This window comes from Cricetulus griseus, chromosome 2, assembly GCF_003668045.3.
Source record: "Cricetulus griseus strain 17A/GY chromosome 2, alternate assembly CriGri-PICRH-1.0, whole genome shotgun sequence".
In the NCBI taxonomy this organism is placed as follows: domain Eukaryota; kingdom Metazoa; phylum Chordata; class Mammalia; order Rodentia; family Cricetidae; genus Cricetulus; species Cricetulus griseus.
The window spans coordinates 52,394-72,500 of NC_048595.1; the positions used below are offsets into that span (position 1 = coordinate 52,394).

Below are 20,107 nucleotides of genomic sequence, written 5' to 3' on the forward strand. Positions count from 1 at the left end.
TCCTGACTCCATTACTGTTCTGTAACATGCTTTTTCCACACACTGCTGTTCTATATTGCATGACTAAATTTTGCCCCAAGACATGTACCACACTGGGGCAAGGACATGTGACACACAGGGTAATCTTGGTTGTTCTGGAATCTGCCCCTGGGATATTGCACCTTGATCATTATATCAGGCTCTCTCGAGCTGGTACTGCCTTCCTGCAGTGGACATTACTCAACTAATGCTGTTACCAGACAACTCTAGCTGGTTTTATCTATCTTGAGGTTCCATTGTCATTCCCTTGTCCCAAGTTCTACTCTCTAGAGACCCAGAAAGCAAAACTGCCACACAAACTTAACGCACACAGGAAGCCTGTGGTAGATGAAACTTTGTCAGCATCAAGAGACCTCAGTTAAATACCTAGAACTTGGGATGCAGGATCTTAGGCCACCTGATTTGCCCCTAGCAATTTTCTTGAATGACTATGTACCACCTTGTCAGTGCCCTCAGATAAGAGCACCACACAGATCCCATACACCCCTGGACTTTCTAGGTAGTGTCTGCTAATGGCAATATTGTCACCCCTGACTATGCCAGAATTTTCTCCCAAGTATATCTTATTGATGAAGAGGGTACCTGTAACCAAACTCTTAATAATATTCTGGAGACAAGAAGGTATATAAATACCAGTAGGACAAGTGGCAGAAGGGAACAGGTAAGCAATGGGGCTATCACAACACTGGGAAAGCTACTATAAGGCAGGGACTAACCCATCTCTACAGTGGCCAGTTATCTCTGCCCTGCTCAAGGGGAGAGGCTGAGCATGCATGATGATAGAAGATCTCTGCAAACCATACCAGATCAGAATCTAGGAGTTGTGTTGGGATCACTGAATATGTCAGCATACATCAACATGATCAGTGAATGTCAATGCACAGTTAGGGACTGCATGCCCCTGTAGGCACCTGCTAGAGTGCATTTAGTAAGGCAATGCTGTCTATGCACCCATAGGAGTGGTACCAGTCTGAACTCAGGTTCATCTATCTCCATTTCTTTAATGAAAAAGGTTAAGGTCAGTAGACAGCCCAGTCTCAGAAATATCCTCCCTTCTCCTGAGAGACATAACATAGCCTACAGCCAGGTCATAGCAAGCCCCAAGTCAGGCATGTCCCAGCAGGGCAGCTCCTCTATTTCTGACCAAGACAGGAAGCTGACATATTTCTGGAGAGTCTGATCCCTTTGCAAAAATGTCTGAGGGAGCCCTAGCTAATTTACTACTAACCTCTGACCTTGAAAGTTAACTCTACCTAGGAAGTTCAACAGCATTATCAACTTGGACCAAATATGCTGTCCTGACAGAAGAACATGTGGGACAGAATCTACCTGGTACTAGTGACTGCAGGTCTGGTATTGTGTGTACAGGTTTTAGTGTACCTCTGATTTGTCTGTGCTGTTGTGGTGAAACTGCCTGCTTTGTGTAGACATTTGAGTGTGCGTGCCTATGCATTGTGCACCATCCTGCACATTCAAGTTCAGGAACTTTAGAAGCTAACGTAGATGTAGGTTGGGACCCACTTATGTTTACCTTTTGCTTTGAGCATGCACACAATTGCTGGTGGTTAAACAGGAGTGCTTCCTCACAGCTCTGTGTCCACTGAGGATTGAGCCTACATCTGTAAACCAATAGCTCTCAAATTGTCTGTCTCTATACTGAGAGGGAAGACACCTGCATGGCATGCAGCCCATTATCATAAGCAGACAGACAGCCTGAGGGATGAACTAAGACTTTGTTCCCAGTACCTCCTCTGATCACATCTGTGGTCTCACAAATTTCTCTTCTTATAGCTGAACCTCTGGCTCTCTCTTCCAATGGATTATACCACATCTGGGCTTAGTAAACAGATAATTGATGGACATATGAATAAAGGGGCTCTAAGAGGAGGCAATCTTAAATTGACAGGCAAGCCTGCTTGGGACAGAGGGGCCTGTGACCAGACCAAGCCCCTCCTATATATCTCAGGTCACAGCCACTAGGGTTATTTATGATTCTCCTCCCCCTCCTGCAGTGGCACTCCAGCCTCAGCCTGAAGCAGAGGGCCCCCAAACAGGGGGCCCAGGAGCAGCGACCAGGCCATTCCAAAGCCAAGAGGGTGGGGCCTCCTGGGTGGAGGAGGGGCTGTAATGTAGGTGTAGGCAGCCTGGATGATTCTAGTGCAAAAACTATTTCCCTGTAGCCTCTGTTCCATTCTAAGGAGTACAGAAGAAGGTGTGACCAAGGTGCTCCAGCCTAGAATACAAGTATAGAAAGTATAATGTCCCCAAAGAGGAAGCCTGGTACCTGGACAGGGATCTTCATCTCAGGAAAAAGAGTAAGTGTAATGGGACTTCCTTGCCAAGCCGTGGAATGGCACAAAGGACAAAGGGAATGGTCTTCCAGCCTTGGACATAAGCCAGGGTCTTTCTTTTCAGGAAGGGATCCTAGTACTCCAGGTGTGGCAAGACTGGCATGAGGTTAGGTTGGGTATTTTGGGCAGCCCTCTACTCTTAACTGATCAGTAGCCCTTGACCTCTTCTGAATGGTTTCTATGTATAAGCATGATAAGAGATGGTAAACAGGGCTAGAAAAGAAGCATGGGTAAACACACACACACACACACACACACACACACACACACACACACACACACCAAGTAGTGGCCTTCTCAGATCTAAACCTGTGCTTTCCAATTCCACAGAAAGTCTTGAAGCCAAAACCTCTGTACACAGGAGCACATTAACAGGAGAAACTCTAGGTTGAGGGAATGTCTTTGGAAGCAAGATTGGGGGTTATGTTCAGGCAGTGAACACATGAGGTCCAACCCTCTACTGTAATCAGAAGCCATGATGGTCTTTCCATGTGTGCCACAACTACTCATTAGCATGATGGCCTCTCCTAGGCAAAGAATCACAGGCAGCACCTATATGCATTACATGGAGGCATCATACCTTAGGCAAGACATAGGACATAGAGAGAAGAGGAAGGTTTATTGTCTACAAGTGACATACTAGAGTCCAGGATCCAGCCAAATTTGGTAAAGAAAGAAGTGGTCACCCACTTCCATCTATCCTCTGAGGCACCAACAGACCATTATATGAAGAATAGTATTATTAGAAAGAGTGCAAAAGGCTGGGCAGTGGTAGCACATGCCTTTAATCCCAGCACTTGGGAGGCAGAGGCAGGCAGATCTCTGTGAGTTTGAGGCTAGCGTGGTCTACATAGCGAGTTCCAGGACAGCCAGGGCTACAAACAGAGAAACCCAGTCTTGAAAAGCCAAAAAAAAAAAAAAAAAAAAAAAAAGGTAAATAAATGAAGATGCAAGGGCTGTCCAGGCTCCTAGCACATTCCACACGTGAGCAGTGTATGTGCAGATCTCACTCTCCAAGTAAACTTGGGAATGGATGGTGATTGAAGCAGGCCCACGGTTGGTGGGGAAAGAAGAATTACCCCAGTTACAAGCATCATACCAGCTGGGTCACTAGAGAAGGTGGCAGGAGGCAGTTTCCTCACTCCCAGGCCCTTCCTTGAAGAAGGTTATTTGTACAGAAAAGCTGTGGGGTAACAAGGTGATCATCGATGTGGCAGGTCCCTCTTTCCCAGATTTGTGGCTCTTGGGAATAAAAATGTGTTGGTGTGTACATTTGCTGAGCCAACTGTCACCATCCTCTACTCCCACCCTGAATCCATTAATGCCTCCTTGTCCCATTCTGTGGCTCTGACTGTTTACCATGGAGGTAGGCATCATAGTTTAAACAGCTGTGTGTCATTCAAAGACTACTTAACCTGTCTCAGGTTCTCATCTGCAAAATGAGAATATGCAGTAAGGGATCCAGTGTACCAACTCGGTGAGAAATGGGTAGTGAGAGAAAACTAGCAGAGAACTGCTGTTCTTATGAACAGAACTGAAACACTCCACAATCCACAACCTGCAGATACATAGAGACAGTGTGAGGGGAAGAGGAGAAGGCACACACTCAAGGGGAAATGGGACCATTCCAGCCCCATTTCAGCTGAAGCCCACTCACCTATCCTGCAGGTTACCCTACTTTCCCTTAGGCTACAGTTGGGTGTTGCACTCAGCACCCACACGCCAGGGTCTCCTTTCTCCCACTGGGGAGAAGCCAGGGTCTGAAGCCCTGTCCCGCAACCTCCATGTCATCAGAGTCCAGTCGGCCTTCACGCACCCCCCGCCGGAGCCCGCGCCCGCCCGCCGCGCCAGGGAGGTTTAAATGGGCCAAGTTGTGGCGGCGGTGGCGGCGGCGGCGGGCGGCGGCGGCGCGGCGGCGGCGGCGGCGGCGGCGGCGGCGGCGGCGGCGGCGGCGGCGGCGTGTCTTCCAAGTCCTCCAGTGAACGCGAGTGTTGGCGGGGCAGCTGGGGGGCGGGGGGAGGCGGGGCTGAAGCTAAGAAACCCTGGATGGACTACTAGCAGGACTGGCGACTCCGCAACTTCTCACTGCCCGGTTCAGCCCAGCTCTGGCTAGTGTCGAGGCAAGGACTGGCTCTGCGCGCGAGTTGGACTTCCGACGCTCTGCAAAGACCTAGAACCCAGGGGCTGCCCAAGATCTTAGGCAGTACGAGCACCATGCCTCAAGCGATTGAGGCCAAGCTAACCGTCCAGACAACTAACTGTCCAGGGAAGCCCGGCGGCCAGCAAGGCGCCTGCATCAGCTGCGAGCACTGAGGCACAGTAGCCCGCCTAGTGAGTGCGAATTCGAGCTCTATCCAGGGCTTCCCGGCCCAAGACCTAACTCCAACCAAAATTAATTGAGCGGGCAACAGAAAGCCTCTGGGTGCCATGCCAGCAGTGAAAAAGGAGCTCCCGGGCCGCGAGGACCTAGCCCTGGCCCTGGCCACCTTCCACCCGACCCTGGCCGCACTGCCGCTGCCACCACTGCCCGCCTACTTGGCGCCACTGCCCGCTGCAGCAGCCCTGCCCCCGGCCGCCTCGCTGCCCGCCTCGGCTCTAGGCTATGAGGCACTGCTGACTCCTTCACTCCGCCCCCCGCGCACTTACCTTAACCTGCACGAGACCGCGTCTCATCTCTACTTGCCCCGAGACCCACTGGCCTTCGAGCGCTTCTCAGCCACTGCAACCGCGGCACCGGATTTCCAGCCGCTGCTAGACAACGGTGAGCCGTGTATTGAGGTGGAATGCGGCGCCAACCGCGCACTGCTCTACGTACGCAAACTCTGCCAGGGCAGCAAGGGCCCGTCCATCCGCCACCGGGGCGAGTGGCTCACACCCAACGAGTTCCAGTTCGTCAGTGGCCGCGAGACGGCCAAGGACTGGAAGCGAAGCATCCGCCACAAAGGTGCGCCCGCGGTAGGGGTTTGAGCGGCCGCTGTCCCTCTTCGGTTCCCGGGTTTCTGATTCTGCCACCTGGGACACCTAGCGTTAACCCAGAGGGGGCGCTGCCGCTCCAGGGCTAGTGCTAGGGATCCCCTTCTCCCCCACCCCAGTCCCGCTTGTCCATCCATCCACGCACGAGCGACTTAGTGGGCACAGCAGAGGTTTCTCAGCCTCCCTGATCCCTTCAGCCAAGGCCAAAGCGCTCAGGGGTTCTGAGTCTGAGAGGCCTGAAGGCAGGGGAAGTTTACGGGAACTCGGGAGAGGCTAAATGGGAGGGACGCCTCTTCTCCAGAGGCGCCCAGCCAGCAGTTCCTAACAGGAGTGGTGGGGCGCACTTGCGGCAAGAGTGTGCGCTAGTGGAGGCTGAGTGGGCAGGTGGGGGCCGCGGAACCTAACAACGTTGGAGATACTGCCAGCCACAGCCTGTTTGAACTGTGGATCAGAAGGAGCGATGTGGAGGCTCCTGAGCCGGGTTCAATTAGCGCTAGCGCTGTGTTGGGAGTTACAAAGTTAGCAACCTGAACACGGTCGGTTTAAGGGGTCACGCCCTCCATGAGGCCTACCTCTTCCTACGAGGAAGGGAATGCAGAAGAAAGCCAGATCCCATTCGCACCTCTCATCTCAATCCGGGGCTCAACCTATCTAGCCTCTGCCATTAGTTCCTTTGGGACCGGTTTGGAGACGGTGGATCGCTAGAGAAGGGCTGGCGGGGGGGGGGGGGGGGGCCGAGAAGTGGGCAATCCCTTGGTTAGGCGGGGACATTCGCTTGGAATTTGAGTTTCAGAGGCCCCACATTTCCCAAGCAGCTGTCGCAAGGGTGGGACAGAATTCCAGATAAGTTGGATACAGTGAATTTTAGAGATCATTGTGAATTTTGTGCATGACTTCATGAATTTTTGTGGCGAGGAGGGAGATCTGGCCTTGCAGCAATGCCCCTGAAAAGGATGTTAATGCTATCTACACCTGGTTTCTCCCTCATGTGTTCTGCTTGGTCTCCTGGCAGGGAAAAGCCTGAAGACGCTTATGTCCAAGGGGATCCTGCAAGTGCACCCCCCGATCTGCGACTGTCCAGGCTGTAGAATATCCTCGCCTGTGGTGAGATATGAGATAAGCTGGAGCTTGTTGGGCAGAAGGGCTGGGTTTCTGCTTCAAAACTGGCGACTGTTGTCTGGGAATGAAAATCCTAACCTCAAACCTGCTTATGTGTTAGAGGAACCTGAGAAAAGTAAATAGGCTAGTGAGCTAATTGGCACTCTCTCAGACTGTACCTGGGAAGAGAAGGAATCCCAGGTGCAGAAGCCATTTCCAGGTTGGATACAGGGTGAGTTGTTGTTGAGAATTATTTTTGTTTTGTGTGTTTGTTTCATGCATGTCTGGTGCCTATGAAGTCAGAGAGGGAGTACGAGGCTCTGGAACTACAATTGATATGGTATTAACCTGCCATGTGGATACTTGGAGCCAAACCCAGGTCCTCTTCCAGAGCAGCAAGTCTTGTTGTCATCCTCACTGTTATTGTGGTTTTATTTTTGTTTTTTATTTTGTTTGTTTGTTTTGAGACAGGGTTTCTTTGTGTAGCTTTGGCTGTCCTGGAACTCACTCTGTAGACTAGTCTGGCCTTGACCTCACAGAGATCCACCTGCCTCTGTCTCGCTGAGTGCTGGGATTAAAGGATGTGTGCCACTACAGCCTGGCTTGGTTTTGGTTTTTTGAGACAAGCTTTCTCTGTATAACTGCCCTGGCTGTATCTTAGAACTCACTCTGTAGATCAGGCTGGCCTCAAACTTGCAGCAAGTGTTCTTAAGCAGAGTTACCTCTTTCCAGTTCTTCCACCCTTGGAACTGTTTCTATTCAAATCATGAGAATGGTTGGTAGCCTTGTTCCTGGATCATATTAGTCAACTTGGGCTTTAGGACTCTCCTTGGCCCAGATCTGGAGGTCAGTAAATCATCTGGCACACCTGGGAGTGATGCTGATTGTGGGGTTGGGCTCATTCTGAGGCATGACAGTACTGACTTGCTTTGGCTGTGATCTGGGATAGTTCCAGGCTTGAAGGTGAGAAAACTGTGCCTCTGGGATGCTGAGTTGGAATCCTGCCCAGCATATGTCTAAATGTCTGAGTGTAGTGATGGAATAGCCTGGTCAGGGCAGGCTGTATCTAAGTGAGCTGAAGTTGGGGACTGGTTACAGAATCCCACCAAAGGTAGACAATGTATGGAGTACATGAAGAACAAGAGAGATTAGGGATCAAGCATGCATGCAAGAAGCATTTGAGGGATTCATTTGAAAAAGAGATTACCTCAGGAGAGGGACTAAGTTAGAACCCCTGGGGGAGGGTGATAAGGGTCTTGATGTTGAACTAGAGCTGTACCTGGCTTCACCCAGTATCCCCTCTGCAGGGGCAGAGTGAGGCAGAGATGCCATGATTGGACTCAATTGGCCACCTTAGGTTTGTTTCATTTGGGTTAGTGGTGGGCTATCCTTATGGGTTCCTTATGAGCCCTGAGGGACATGCTGGGAAACCACTAACTCATGAATGTGGGCCAGGAGAAAGGGAGCCACATGCCTACCCCACCAGATCTAATACAGGCCATCAGCCTCAGGCTAACACACATACTAGGTTCACAAAGCATGTAGGTGAATACAGACAGCAGTAGCTGCTGGAACCAGAGGCCAAAATGTGTCCACTGCTGTACTGGGCATGTAGCTAGTGCAAGAGGGGTCCTCTCTAGGCTTATAGGACTCCATTTTTTATTTGGATGGGAGGAGTCTTGCTACTTACAAACCAATGCCTGTTGAGCACACACACACACAAAACTGGAGGACAAGTAGCCATGTGCCTCCTTCACTTCAAGTGGGAAATCTGCAGCTCAGAGAGGGATGGGCCTGCTGTTTGTCTGGGGCTCCCAATCCTTACCATGGGTGGGAAAAAGCTCAGACCTGAGGTCAACTTTCCTAAGCCTGGTTCCATCTTAGAAAGACCTCCCCAACCCCACATTGCAGCTGTCTCTTGTATCACACAATCAGGACCACAAGTATGTATCAGTATCACAGATATTCCAGTAGTTGAATACAGTGTGCACATAAATCAGAGACACTGAACAATGGTACTCCTCCCACTGTATGAAGAAGGCTAGCTCTTAGTTAGGTTTTCAGATGTTTTCAAGTTTTCAGATATGTTAAGCAGTAGGGCTGGCTGACATTTCCAGTACATTAAGGAACTATATCCTTAGTCCTTGGTTATGATCAGGATAGCCATCTGGATTCTTGGTACCATTTCTCATGGGTCATCCCACAGGTACTACCCAAGATCCAACCCGTGGTACCCTCAGAGTATGACCCTGTGCCCAGCTGTGTGTGTCATGGGGTTGAGGCTGGCAATAGCCAACTGACTCTGGATCCTTTCCAAGTGACAGTCTCATGGCCCTGTGTCCCTTTCTTCCTATTGTACGAAAGAAAGAAAACAAATGGTTCTTTCTCTTATCGAGAGACAAGCAAGAGCTCATAGAAATGATTTCCCAAGCCTTTGGGATGACAGAGGCCTGGGATACAAGCCTAGTAAGTATAGTGTCTGTAGGATAAATTCCAGGCATAATGAATGGCTTCCACCCTGCAGCCTTACCTTCACTCTGCTGTCCCTAGAACAGTGGAGGATAAAAGTCAAGTAGATCTTAAAGGGGGCCATAGAAATAATCCTCTTGTCCTGGTGCTAGGACTCAGGCCATAGGGATTCACATCCCCACGGACAGGGTCCATATCAACTACTCTGGAAAGTAACCAAATGCAGGTCCTAAAAGACTCCTGAGGGTAGATGCAGCAGAGACTGTGGCTCCCAGAGCCTAGAGTAGGACAACAGAGCACTTGCCTAGCATGCCCAGTATCTCAGATATGAGGGGTGGGGTAGAGAGAGAGAAATAAAGGAAAAATGGCTGTTAATTGATGTTTCTGTTTGACAATAGATAGAGAGAATGGGAGTGGAACCTTGCCCCAGGTAGCATACGGATCCCAGAAGATTCTAGACCCATGAAAGGAACTGGGGTTGAGAGGCATTCTCTAGAATGTAGAAGGTAGGACTTACAGTGTATGGTGAGCCATCACTGAGGCTAAGCCTACAGAGAAGGACTGGACTGGAGCCTGTGGGTCCTACACCATCATCCTTGTGTGCTGTTCTACAGCAGTGGGGCTTCTCACCTTGGCCCATGCCCTGTAGGCTGAAGGCCTGACCTAACCTAACCCTCCTCTTCCTACCTTCTCAGAACCGGGGACGGCTGGCTGACAAGAGAACAGTCACTTTGCCCCCTACACATGCCCTAAAGAAAGAAAGAACTACCAGTTTCTCAGCCAGCGATGGTGACAGTGATGGAAGTGGCCCGGTTTGCAGGCAGCCAGGCCTGAAACAGGAGAATGATTCACATGTCCATATCATGAAGAGAAGGTACTTGTTCCATGGCCAGGCCAGGAAGCTACTGTGGGAGTGAGGGTATCAAAGTCAAGGGTCTGCAAACACTGTGAGGGTCAGGCACAGGCAGGAACCTTTCTTGACATCTTATTCAGGCACTTTACTTCTGTGCAGGGGTCACTTTTAGGGAATGGGTTGGTGGCAGCGGGGCCCAGAAGCCTGTACCAACCTGGGCTGATGCTCCAAGTCTCCTTCAGGTGGCTACTGTGATGTTTCTCTTTGGTGTGATCTTACACTGGCTGAAATAGTTTCAGCAACTAGGAATTTGATTTCAGTAGAATAAGCACCATGTAGCGGAAGCCTCCCCGACTATGCAGCCAGGCTACTTTAGGTGCCTAAAGTGAAGTGAGGTCAGGACTGTTGTTCTCATTCATTTCTGGTAAATCCAGAAGCTGATTCTGGCCTGGCCAGTGGGAGCTGACGCACATTTAACTTGGCATGGAGCACTGCCTCTTAGCCACTGCCCTAACTACTGGTCCAGGAGGATGCTAGAATCAGATTCATGTATTCCCTTCTGTCCAGGTGTATTCTGGAGTCATGCTGACCCTCTGTTTTTCCCTTTTCAGAGTCCACACCCACTGGGATGTGAATATCTCTTTCAGAGAAACATCCTGCAGGTAGGAGTCCAAGCTTGTGAGGCTTCTCCATGCACATCACGGTAGCAGGGAGTTTTACTGCTGTGATTCCCCTTGGGCCTGCTTATGTTCTATTCTGCCTGCCCTTTTTCCATCCTTTGCCTATGGACCCCTGTCTTATTCATTATTCTGTCCAATATGAACCAATGTGAGCTGAGTATCACCAGGTTTTCTGTCTTTTTGCACAACCTGGGAGGTGGGTGGCAGGATCCCACCTTAGCCAAGCACATCCCACATGCCAAAGTAGCACAGGGAGAAGATCTGAGCAAAGCACCTCTACAGCCTGAGTATATGCTGTACATCAGTATCCATCTGCTCAAAGATGAGGCTATAATATTCTCTGCTTACCCTCCCAGAAATGGACCAGGAGGTAAGAATGGTGATATATGAGTGATGTCTTGAAGGATGTATGAGAATTCACTGGGGCAAAGGAGGTCTGCAAAGTTGTGTTAGAATGAGGGAAGAAAGCATGAAAGACAGGTTTGGCTAGGTTTAGGCTAAAGATCTGGGCCTTAAATACTGGACATTTTGGATTTTGTCTTCAAGAAAAAAGGCACAGAAAGCTTTGACCACGGAAGTGTAGTTTAAAAGAATCCTTTTGGAGAAACCCTTGCCTATCAGGTCAGGGTTTTCTTAGGAACACATGGATTCATGATATAGAAGCATGGTGGGGACTGCAAATGCAGGATGTATCAAGGAAACGAAGACACCAGATAACAAAGCTGGAGTGTTAGGAAGATCTAGTCTCCCAGTTCCTGAGGGGTAAGAAATAATCAGTATGTGAGCATGCCCAGCTGTGGCTTCTGGTTAGTGGGGTCCAGTCTTGCCCCAGGGCCTACAGGGGAATGCATCAGGAAAAGTCTAACAATGGGTTATGGCCTGACCATTTTTATGAACCATCATGAACACTGATGAGTTTTTATGAGGCTTTTACTTTACATGCTGCAGGATAAATTTATCAGCAAGACCAGTAGAGAAGCTGGTGGCTATGCCTCTCCTCCAGGAGCAGTTCTTATTTCCTGTGGCCCTCCTCGAATTCACAAGGCTTTAGTGAGGATGTGCCCATACAGGTTTTGTCACAGTGTCAACAACTTCAGCCTGGTGCCCCTCAAGAAACCCCTCGGTCTACTGAAAGGGGGAAGAAGACAGCAGGCCAGGAGTAGTGACAGCCTTCAGCTTATCTACTGACGGATCCAGTGTTTAGAAAGGATGGGCTGCAGTGGCCAAGACCAGCTACCTTGTGTTACCCCCACCTAGTTCTTTTTGTGTGTGTGTGTGTGTGTGTGTGTGTGTGTGTGTGTGTGTGTGTGTGTGTGTGTGTGTGTGTTGTTGCCTGCCTACTCATTGTTCTGTCTGTAATTTCCTGTCTATGAATCCATCACTGTCTGTATGTCACTCTCCACTTGTCTGTTTACTTGTTTCCTCTGATCCATCTGTCCATCTATCTTTAGTCCTCTGACAAACCCTGCAGTGAACCACCTGCCTGTTTGGATCAAGCAAGAGTCTTAACTCCCTGTTATGCCTGTGAAGCATTGGGCAGCATAGCCTCTGGCCCCTCAGGGTCCCTAAACTGACAGGGAGGGAGGGGGAACAAGTCTGGATTTCATGATGACACCAAAGGAACAAGGTGGAGACCCCAGAAGGTGTGTTTGGCCATTTTTTTTTTAATCTTTCTGGCCTCCCCATGATCCTTCCCCTGCAGCATTCTGATTCTTCCATGACCATCCATCTCTTCATTCATGCCCCAACCTCTTGAGATACTCCAGGGCTTTGTCTATAACATATAGTAGGATGCAGTGGGAAGCAGAGGGTGAGTTGTAGCTTCAAGAATTCCATGCCATGATGCTAACGGCATAATTAATACATTTCAGCTATGTGTGTGTGGAATTTTTTCAGAGCTGTATAAAATCAGCAAAATTTGTTCAGTGAATGACGAAGCTACAGGAACAAGTTTTCAGAACTGGGTCACTACAAAGGCAAGATTGGAGGCAGATGCTAAATTCAAGTCCTGTTCTGACCAGATATTACTACATGGAATCATGCTATCCAGTGCCTAGTAACTCTGATGTTGTCACCAGGCTTTTCCAGATACAGGTCCAAGCAGGAACCTCACTTTCCTTCTGTGGGCCAGGCTGTGTTCGCAGAGAACAGACTTTCTGCCTACTCTCTGGAGTCTCTAGAAACTGGTTAGCCTCCTAGCAAGAAGGAAATCACCATGGGAGCCACTCTATAACTGTTCCAGCCTATGCCTAGTCAGCCCACAACCCCCTCCTCATGCTGAGATAGCAATTCTCTCTGTCACCCCACACTGATGAGGATGCAAGGGATGAGCCTCATGTCAATTAATCCTATAACATACTTACATCCCCACCTGCCCTCTGGGCCTGCAGTGCTGGGATGGGAAGAACACATCTGGGCCTCTAGGCTGAGGCCCTCTGGGGTGTCTGCTGATGAAACTGATCTGCTTAGGTGCCAGCCCTGGATTAGCCTAGCTCCAGTCACCCTGGTCAGGGGCTGGGAGCTATTTAATGAGGTTCAGAGTTGATTCCCAGGTCACTTCGTACAGGCTCTGCTAGAATCTGAGGCTTCTCTGTCACAGGTGAGCCACGGAGGGCATGTGCTGAGCACTGGGCACCACTGCTCCTGCCCTGGCTTTGGCTTCCTACTTCTTTCTTCTCTACTGGTGTGGGGGTGCTTACAGAACTCCAGGGTAAGGTATTCCCACTTACACACCCTCTCCTCTATGGGGCTCTGTGGATGAGGATTCATCTGACTCAGCAGGAAGGAGAAACAGAAAACAGAGTTAAATGCTGTTATACCAAGCCAAAAAGGCATGACTAGAAGTCCTGGACCCACCCATGGTTGGTGTGTCACCTATGCACTCTGCTAATGAGCAAGAGTCTTGTCAGCTATAGAGCTCTGGTCAGAACTTCACTTTCCTTATTTAAAAGAAGAACTAGGGAGTATATGCCATGTTCTTGCTGCCAGAGCTAGCAGTATGTATGACAGCTTACCCTCTCTTCAGGCTGCCCTCCAAGGCAGGTCAGGGCACACTTTTCTCTGCAAAGGATAGCTGGAGGGGCTGCCCTAGAACTGCAATTGGGTCTAAGTGCCAGGTCCTGGGTTCCCTTTGGTCTGTTTAGAGAGCATACACATGTGCTATCAGTGTTCTCACACAGAGGTGTGCAGCTGGCTTTTCGTACTTGGTGTATACTGTCCACAAGTCATGCATCCTTATACTGACAATGTGCCAGACTTTTCAACCCATGAGACAGCTCATGGCTTGGTCTGTCTTGCTCTGCTACAGCCAGGACAACGACCTCCCCACCCTTATATCCAGCGTACATCAAAGCCACCACCTCGTTATGCCTGAGCATCCAAGTCACTGTGACTTCCAGAGAGGCAACGTGGACATTGGCCTTGGACCTGCAGGTGAGGAATCCAAGAGATCCCAAGGTAGAGTGTGGCTCTGGAGCCCAGCTATCCTGGACTGAAGACTGTCCTCCCCAAGTCTCTAATCAGCAGCTCTGGGACCTGAATACTTTGGCTGGCAGCCAGAGGCCAGAGGGGGGTGGGGAATGGGGTTGAAACTGACTTTCCCCTGGGGCTACATGTGATGGTAATTGTGTTAATCCCAGACAGCTGGGTAGACAGGGCTACAGCAAGGACTGCTCAGTTATGGCTTTTGGGTTTAGAGTGGTTGAGACCCAAAGGGATCAATACCATGTAAGCTTCTCCAAAGTTCAGAACTGCCCACTGCAGAATGGCTCATGGAGCAGAAGCATGCTCACGCCTCCTACCCATAGAACATGTGCAGCCTGAGTTCTGCCTTGCTGGGGTCCTGAACATGAGCAAGGTGAGCAAAGTATACTAGGGTTCCCAGAACCACCAAGGAAGCTGACTGCTGGATGCCACAGGAGTTCAAATAGGCAGCCTGCAGAGAAACTCTCAGAAAAACAGCCCATAAGGCTGCTTTCCATACCTGTGTTTCAGGGACCTTGAGGGACCTTTCTCTCCTGGGCTCCTAGGGATGTTTCTGGTAGTGGAAAGGCTGGGTGGGTATGGTCCACCATAGTGGACATCTTTATCAAAGCCCCATGTGCTTGAATGCCTCTGTGGGCTAGTAGGGGGCTGCTTCTGGAACAGTTATGGACCTGATAGAGGCCCAGCTGGGTGGAAGCAGCTGAGCCAGTGGCTGATAAAATCTAATTGCCCCATTGATCGGGTAGAGCCAAGGGAGTCCATAATGATTAAGATATTCTGAGCTCACAGGCCCTCCTGTTCTTGCACATGGAGAGAGACCTCCCTGGGTACAGAAGTGTGTGTGTGTGTGTGTGTGTGTGTGTGTGTGTGAGCGCGCGCACACACACACACACACACACACACACACACACACACACACACACACGAGCGCGAGCACTTTCTCCCAGCCAGGGCCTTCATAATGCTTGTTGTGGTGTCTGTGAACTGCACATACACATGTCTCTCTGTGATGTTTAGTAATCTGTCTGTTCACTCTTCCCTTTGTACTGCATGCAGGGGTTCATAGTGTGCACAACTATGGCAATGTGTATTGTGCCCAGGTTTCACTTATGTATTCTCTTATGGTCTTGTCCCTACTTCCTGGGGCTGTGCCACTGCTCCCTGGACCAGAGAGGACTATAGGGATTGCAGCAGGTTATATGACTTTGTGCCTCTTCCCATAGTTACACTGCCTGAGATATTATCATTGAAACTCTTGTCAAACAGTGGGTGCTGTCCCTCTCTTTGGGGAAGAGGATGAGATGGCCAGCTAGACCAATGACAGTGAGGAAGTTAAGATCAATAAGTTATTAGCACTATTCTGTCAGGCATAATGTGGAGATTGATTGGCATTTTTGTTGCCACATTTCCCCAGTCTGATAAAAATGGCAGATTAAGGAAATTTTTTAAAAGTGGAATTCAGAGCTGAGAGGTGGTGGCACACACCTTTAGGAGGTAGGTGGATCTCTGTGAGTTTGAGACCAGCCTGGTATACAAGAGCTAGTTCCAGGACAGCCTCCAAAGCCATAGAGAAACGCTATCTAGTAAAACAAAACAAAACAAAAAAAAAAGAATTCAGCTCTGGTGCCAGTGGTAAAGCTTTGGGGGAGGGTGGGCATACATTTGGCCTGGAATCATGATGGCATGGGCTGTTTAGCGAATACCCTAGCCTCAGGGCAGGAGCTTAGGAGGAAGCTGAGCAGCAGTGTTTATAATGGTCTGGAATTGGGTCAACTAATGCCTGAGGTTTGGCATATGGGGTATGATCTCTGGATCCTACAGGGGATATTGGAAACCAAGGCTGGGCCTGGTCTGATGCAGACATAGCACATATAGGCTATGCACTATGGGATGAGTTATTCAGGATTCCACTCAAAAGCCTAAAGACTGCATGAACAGGTGGGCAGAGGAAAGAGACCAGGGCTTCCTTTCTGTGTCACAAGTGCAGCAGAGAGGTTACTCAGGGAAGAATTTGAGCTTCTGGTGGCAGAGCTGAGAAGACCCAGAATGAAATAGGCTAGGATTTGAAATATGCCTTCTGGACTTGGCCTCCCCAACACCTACACTGTAGCCAACCCTATCCTAGGAGGCAAAGGCAAGCCACTCAGTTCCCCCAAGGTGGGGCTGGGGAAGCACATGAATTTATAGGAGACTGCCTGGTGAAAAACTGGTGTGAACTTCTCATTACTTCTATTTGCATGCCCAGAGCCAGCATCGGGATTGCTTTGTGTCCTTGCTATGGTCCTCATCTACCTGTCATGGTATCCTCTGGCCTGAGATACCAGATTGAGCAAGGTCTTAACTGCCAGGGAGAACATGGTGATGGTTGGTGTTCCAAACTGAGCTAAGGTAGAGGTGGCTTTCCCTTCAAGCCTTGAAGCACTGGGTGGGGCTCACTCCATCCTCTACAGGTGACCTGTTGGGCAAGAGACTGGGCTGCTCCTCCTACATTACCAGTGACTGTTCTTCAGAGAAGAAGGTCCGAAGCAAGTCCCCCCAAGGTGAGAGCCTGTTCAGGAAAGGGAGGCAGGTCATAAGAAAGAGGAGGGAGCAATGAGTTCCTGCGTCCTGAAGGGTTCGGGTAGAAACAATAACAGAGGAGGTCTTGACTTTCCCTTGGCACTATCTGAAGACACACTCATCATGTGCTCCTTCCAACAGAGACTCTGCTGCTTCCAGAGCTGGAATCTACAATGGCCCCTGAGGACCACTATCATCGGCTCATGTCAGCCCTGAGTGAGGCTGGCCCCTTTGAGGAAACTCAACGTCTCTACCACCTGGGTATCCCCAGCCATGGTATGTGCCACCACCACCCTCAGCACTCCCACCTCAAATGTGCCAACCCTCTGTTACCTTTCCATCCTGTGTGGCTTACCAAAAAGAAAAGAACCTAGATGTTTGGAGGGCAACAGCAAGACCAGTACTGGATACATAGGAGGGCCTCCAGATAGTGATATAGGTTAGCTGCCTCACTAAGGTCATGTTCTCAGTTCTCCTCTGTTCATTCCTGAGGGTGAGAGAAGAGCCCAGGTGAAGGAGGGACATGGGAGAGATGTGGGGTCTGTGGCCTATGAAAGGTTCTCATTTGATGGGGAAGTACTTCTGTGTATATTTATCTTATTAATTGTTAAATAAAATACTGTTTGGCCAATGAGACAGCAAGTAGACGGGACTAGGAGTCAAAGAGGATTCTGGGAAATGGAGTAGAGAAGTGTGATCCAGGCAGGAAGTGACATAGCAAGGAGACTCATATTTAAGCGAAGAAGAAACAGGAAGCGCCCCTTTTTTCCCCTCCTGCTCCAGCGGCAAGATGTGATCCCAACAAGGAGGGACGCCAATAAGGTGTCCAATAAGATAAGTCTTATAAAATATATAGGTTTATGGTAGTTAAGACTGAGTTAGCAGATGAGAAATCCTAGTCATTGGCCAAGCAGCTTTGTACCCAATACAAGTTTCTGTGTATTCATTTGGGCCTAACTTGGGCAAGCGGCTGGCGTAAAGCTTACACGTGGCGGTGGGGCTCAGCGGCTTTTGGCAGAAAGATTTATCGTAACACTCATTCCCAGAGCAGTCAATGCAATTCCATGAATCTGTGGTCATGTTGATATCCTGTCAGACCTTTACAAGGTTTTTGTTGGTGGTGGTGGGGAGGGCATGTCAGCGAGGCAGCCCAGAAAGAGGAAGCTGTGCTACAGGTGGGATGTGGCCACTAGTGCCTCAGGTTGCTTGAGAGAAGCCAAGCCTGAGGCACTACTCATGCTACCTAGGAATAATAAGACACCCTGTGCAGCTGCAATACTGGAGAATCTTGTCTTTTCTGGCAGAAGTGGCTAGGGGCTCAGGGAAGGGAGTAGAATTTCCGATTCTTACAGAAGGCACTGTCCCCCAAGGCAGCTCAGGCACCAAGAACCTGAATAATTTACTAAATGTTAATAATTTAAAAATCCTTTTTAATTGCTTTCCCAGCTCTGCTGGCCTGTGCAGGAGAGGATGTACAGGCAAGCCAGTTGTCAATCACCATTGCACAGACCATGACTGGGGTGGGGTGGGGGTGGGCTTACTAGGCTCTGGGGGCTGGCTTCAAGCCCTGGCCACACCAACCTCCTCTTTTTAGGTAATTAATATATAAACATGCAACAGCGAAGCAGTAAAGAAGTGGAGCTTGACTGGGGGAACTAAAGGGGCTAGGAGTGCCCCCCCAATCCTGAGTACAATGGGGCACATATCAAACCACGGTGGACTATGATCCTGTGTTACTGCTGGTTAATAGTGTCTGCTATCAATGGAATGTGTACTATGCATTGCTTAATGGGAGTGACAAGTTCTTCTTACCTGTCCTTGCCTTCTATCTATAAACGAGTCACCTAGGTAGCCTTCTGTTTGAGGTCCCCTCCCAACTTTTATCCCACTGACCTGGAATAGCCCTGTGCCTTTATACTCTGACCTTTGCATGGCCCATTTTTGTGAAGGTTCCAGTGCCTATTACATCAGTATTCAAAACATCAAGTTATCAAGCTTGAAGCCCTTCTTGTCAAGCTCATTTTGGTTACTGACCTACCCATTCTCCTTTCCAAGTTCACTTGCCCAGCTGCACCCTGTAGGTCCTGTTGCAAACTGTCTCTCCTGCTGAACCTCCTCCAGTCCCAGAGACACAAAACGGGGTTCAGAACATGTGAAAGTCTCTTCCTCCCATTCTGTTCTTGGCTTCACTGGGTCAGTGTCCCACAACCAAGATAGAAAGAGGAAATCCTAGGGGAGCTTAGCATCTGGGTCACTGCTGTTGTCTCCCTTCCCAGATCTGCTGAGGGTCCGGCAAGAAGTAGCAACTGCAACTTTGAGGAGTCCTAGTAGCTTGGAAGTACACCTGCCTTCATCTACAGGTCATCGACGGAAGCAAGGCCTATTTCAGAACCGGGAGGGAACAGTTTCAGCTACTACTCCATCCTTCTCTGAAAGGTACTAAGGTGGTGATGTTTCGACAAGGACCCATATTCTCTGTGCTTGTTACTTGGGAAAGCCAAGGCCACATCCTGGAGCTTTCCCTTGAGTCCCCTATCACATATGTATTCAAGGTCCACTGCAGGAGGCTCCTAACACGAGCTGTTCTGAGCAAGAAAACATTTCTGGGGAAGAATATGCAGGAATGCCCACCCTTGCCAGGAATTCGAAGGACCAAACCAGTTTCTTTGTTGAGCAATGGGCACCAGCCTAGTAGAGGTGCCCTGAGATAGATATGGTGGTGTGTTGAGGAAGGCAAGGAGGAAGCCACTTGCTGTCTAGAATTTGAAGAGTTGAGTGCAGATGGGACTGGGGCTACAATTCTAGAGACATTAGGGCTGTTTGAAGTACAGACTGTCTCCACAGCCAACTAGTGGAACCAAGGAAGGCTCTGGGCAGGGGCCCCAGGTTTCCTAAACACTACCCATTCCACCCCACTGGCCACAGACAGCAGCATCTGCGGCTGCCTGCCACCATCTCTGGACTGTGGCTAATTACCCCATCGTGTGCCCCTCCCTGCCTGCACAGAATGGATCATGATGAGAGAGCCCCCCCCCCAACCCAGTAATTACCGCTGCAGCCGCCTCCGCCCACAGGGTCAGCGCCTGTGCGCCGCCGGGGAGATTAATTGGCGCCGCCAGCTTTGGACTGGGCAGTGTGCGACCTGAAGCCATAACCAGCGACTCAACGACCGCCTGTGGGGTCGGCAATTAGAGGCGGCGGCAGGGGTTGCACCCGGAGGCGGTTACAGGAAAGGTGGGGGGAGGGGGGTGTACAGATGGAACTGGGCATGTGTTCACTATTCTGCTGTCCACAGGGAGCTGTCACAGCCACCCCCTTTGCTGTCACCCCAGAATGCCCCCCACATGGCCCTGGGCTCCCAGCTCCGACCTCCATTTTTTGGGGTACCCACAGCTCTGTGTCAGAACCCAGGTGAGAATCGGACGGGTAAGCCCTTTGTATCCTTGTAGGGCCCTGTAGGTTCCAACTTGAATGGCCTGTTTTCTCCCAGGTTACAGTTTCCTGCCCCCTGCCCAGGCTGAGATGTTAGTTCGGCAGCAGGAGCTTCTACGAAAGCAGAGCTTAGCTCGGTAAGCATCTTGGAGACCAGTAGGAGTCATTTT

At 49.9% G+C, this 20,107-nt stretch overlaps 1 protein-coding gene and 1 long non-coding RNA gene across 6 annotated transcripts in view; one reads left to right on the forward strand and one right to left on the reverse strand.

The window, feature by feature from the left end:
• The window catches only part of LOC113831567, a 24,853-nt gene extending 19,684 nt beyond the window's left edge, over positions 1–5,169 (reverse strand). For both annotated transcript variants that reach the window (XR_004768067.1, XR_004768066.1), the window contains exon 1: positions 5,037–5,169. This is a non-coding gene — a long non-coding RNA (uncharacterized LOC113831567). The remainder of the gene's footprint in view (positions 1–5,036) is intronic.
• The window catches only part of Samd11 (sterile alpha motif domain containing 11), a 17,620-nt gene continuing 1,868 nt past the window's right edge, over positions 4,356–20,107 (forward strand). For 2 of the 4 annotated variants that reach the window (XR_003481896.2, XM_027398634.2), the window contains exons 1-10: positions 4,356–5,334; positions 6,376–6,467; positions 9,626–9,804; positions 10,395–10,445; positions 13,771–13,895; positions 16,397–16,486; positions 16,647–16,781; positions 18,782–18,941; positions 19,801–19,916; positions 19,996–20,074. Coding sequence is in view for 3 of the 4 variants with exons in the window: in XM_027398634.2 (XP_027254435.1) it covers positions 4,818–5,334; positions 6,376–6,467; positions 9,626–9,804; positions 10,395–10,445; positions 13,771–13,895; positions 16,397–16,486; positions 16,647–16,781; positions 18,782–18,941; positions 19,801–19,916; positions 19,996–20,074 (1,544 nt within the window). In the remaining variant the exon portion in view is untranslated. Of the gene's footprint in view, positions 5,335–5,617; positions 5,900–6,375; positions 6,468–9,625; positions 9,805–10,394; positions 10,446–13,770; positions 13,896–16,396; positions 16,487–16,646; positions 16,782–18,781; positions 18,942–19,800; positions 19,917–19,995; positions 20,075–20,107 lie in introns of those variants that run through there. The other 2 variants (XM_027398635.2, XM_027398636.2) reach the window with 2 other exon arrangements.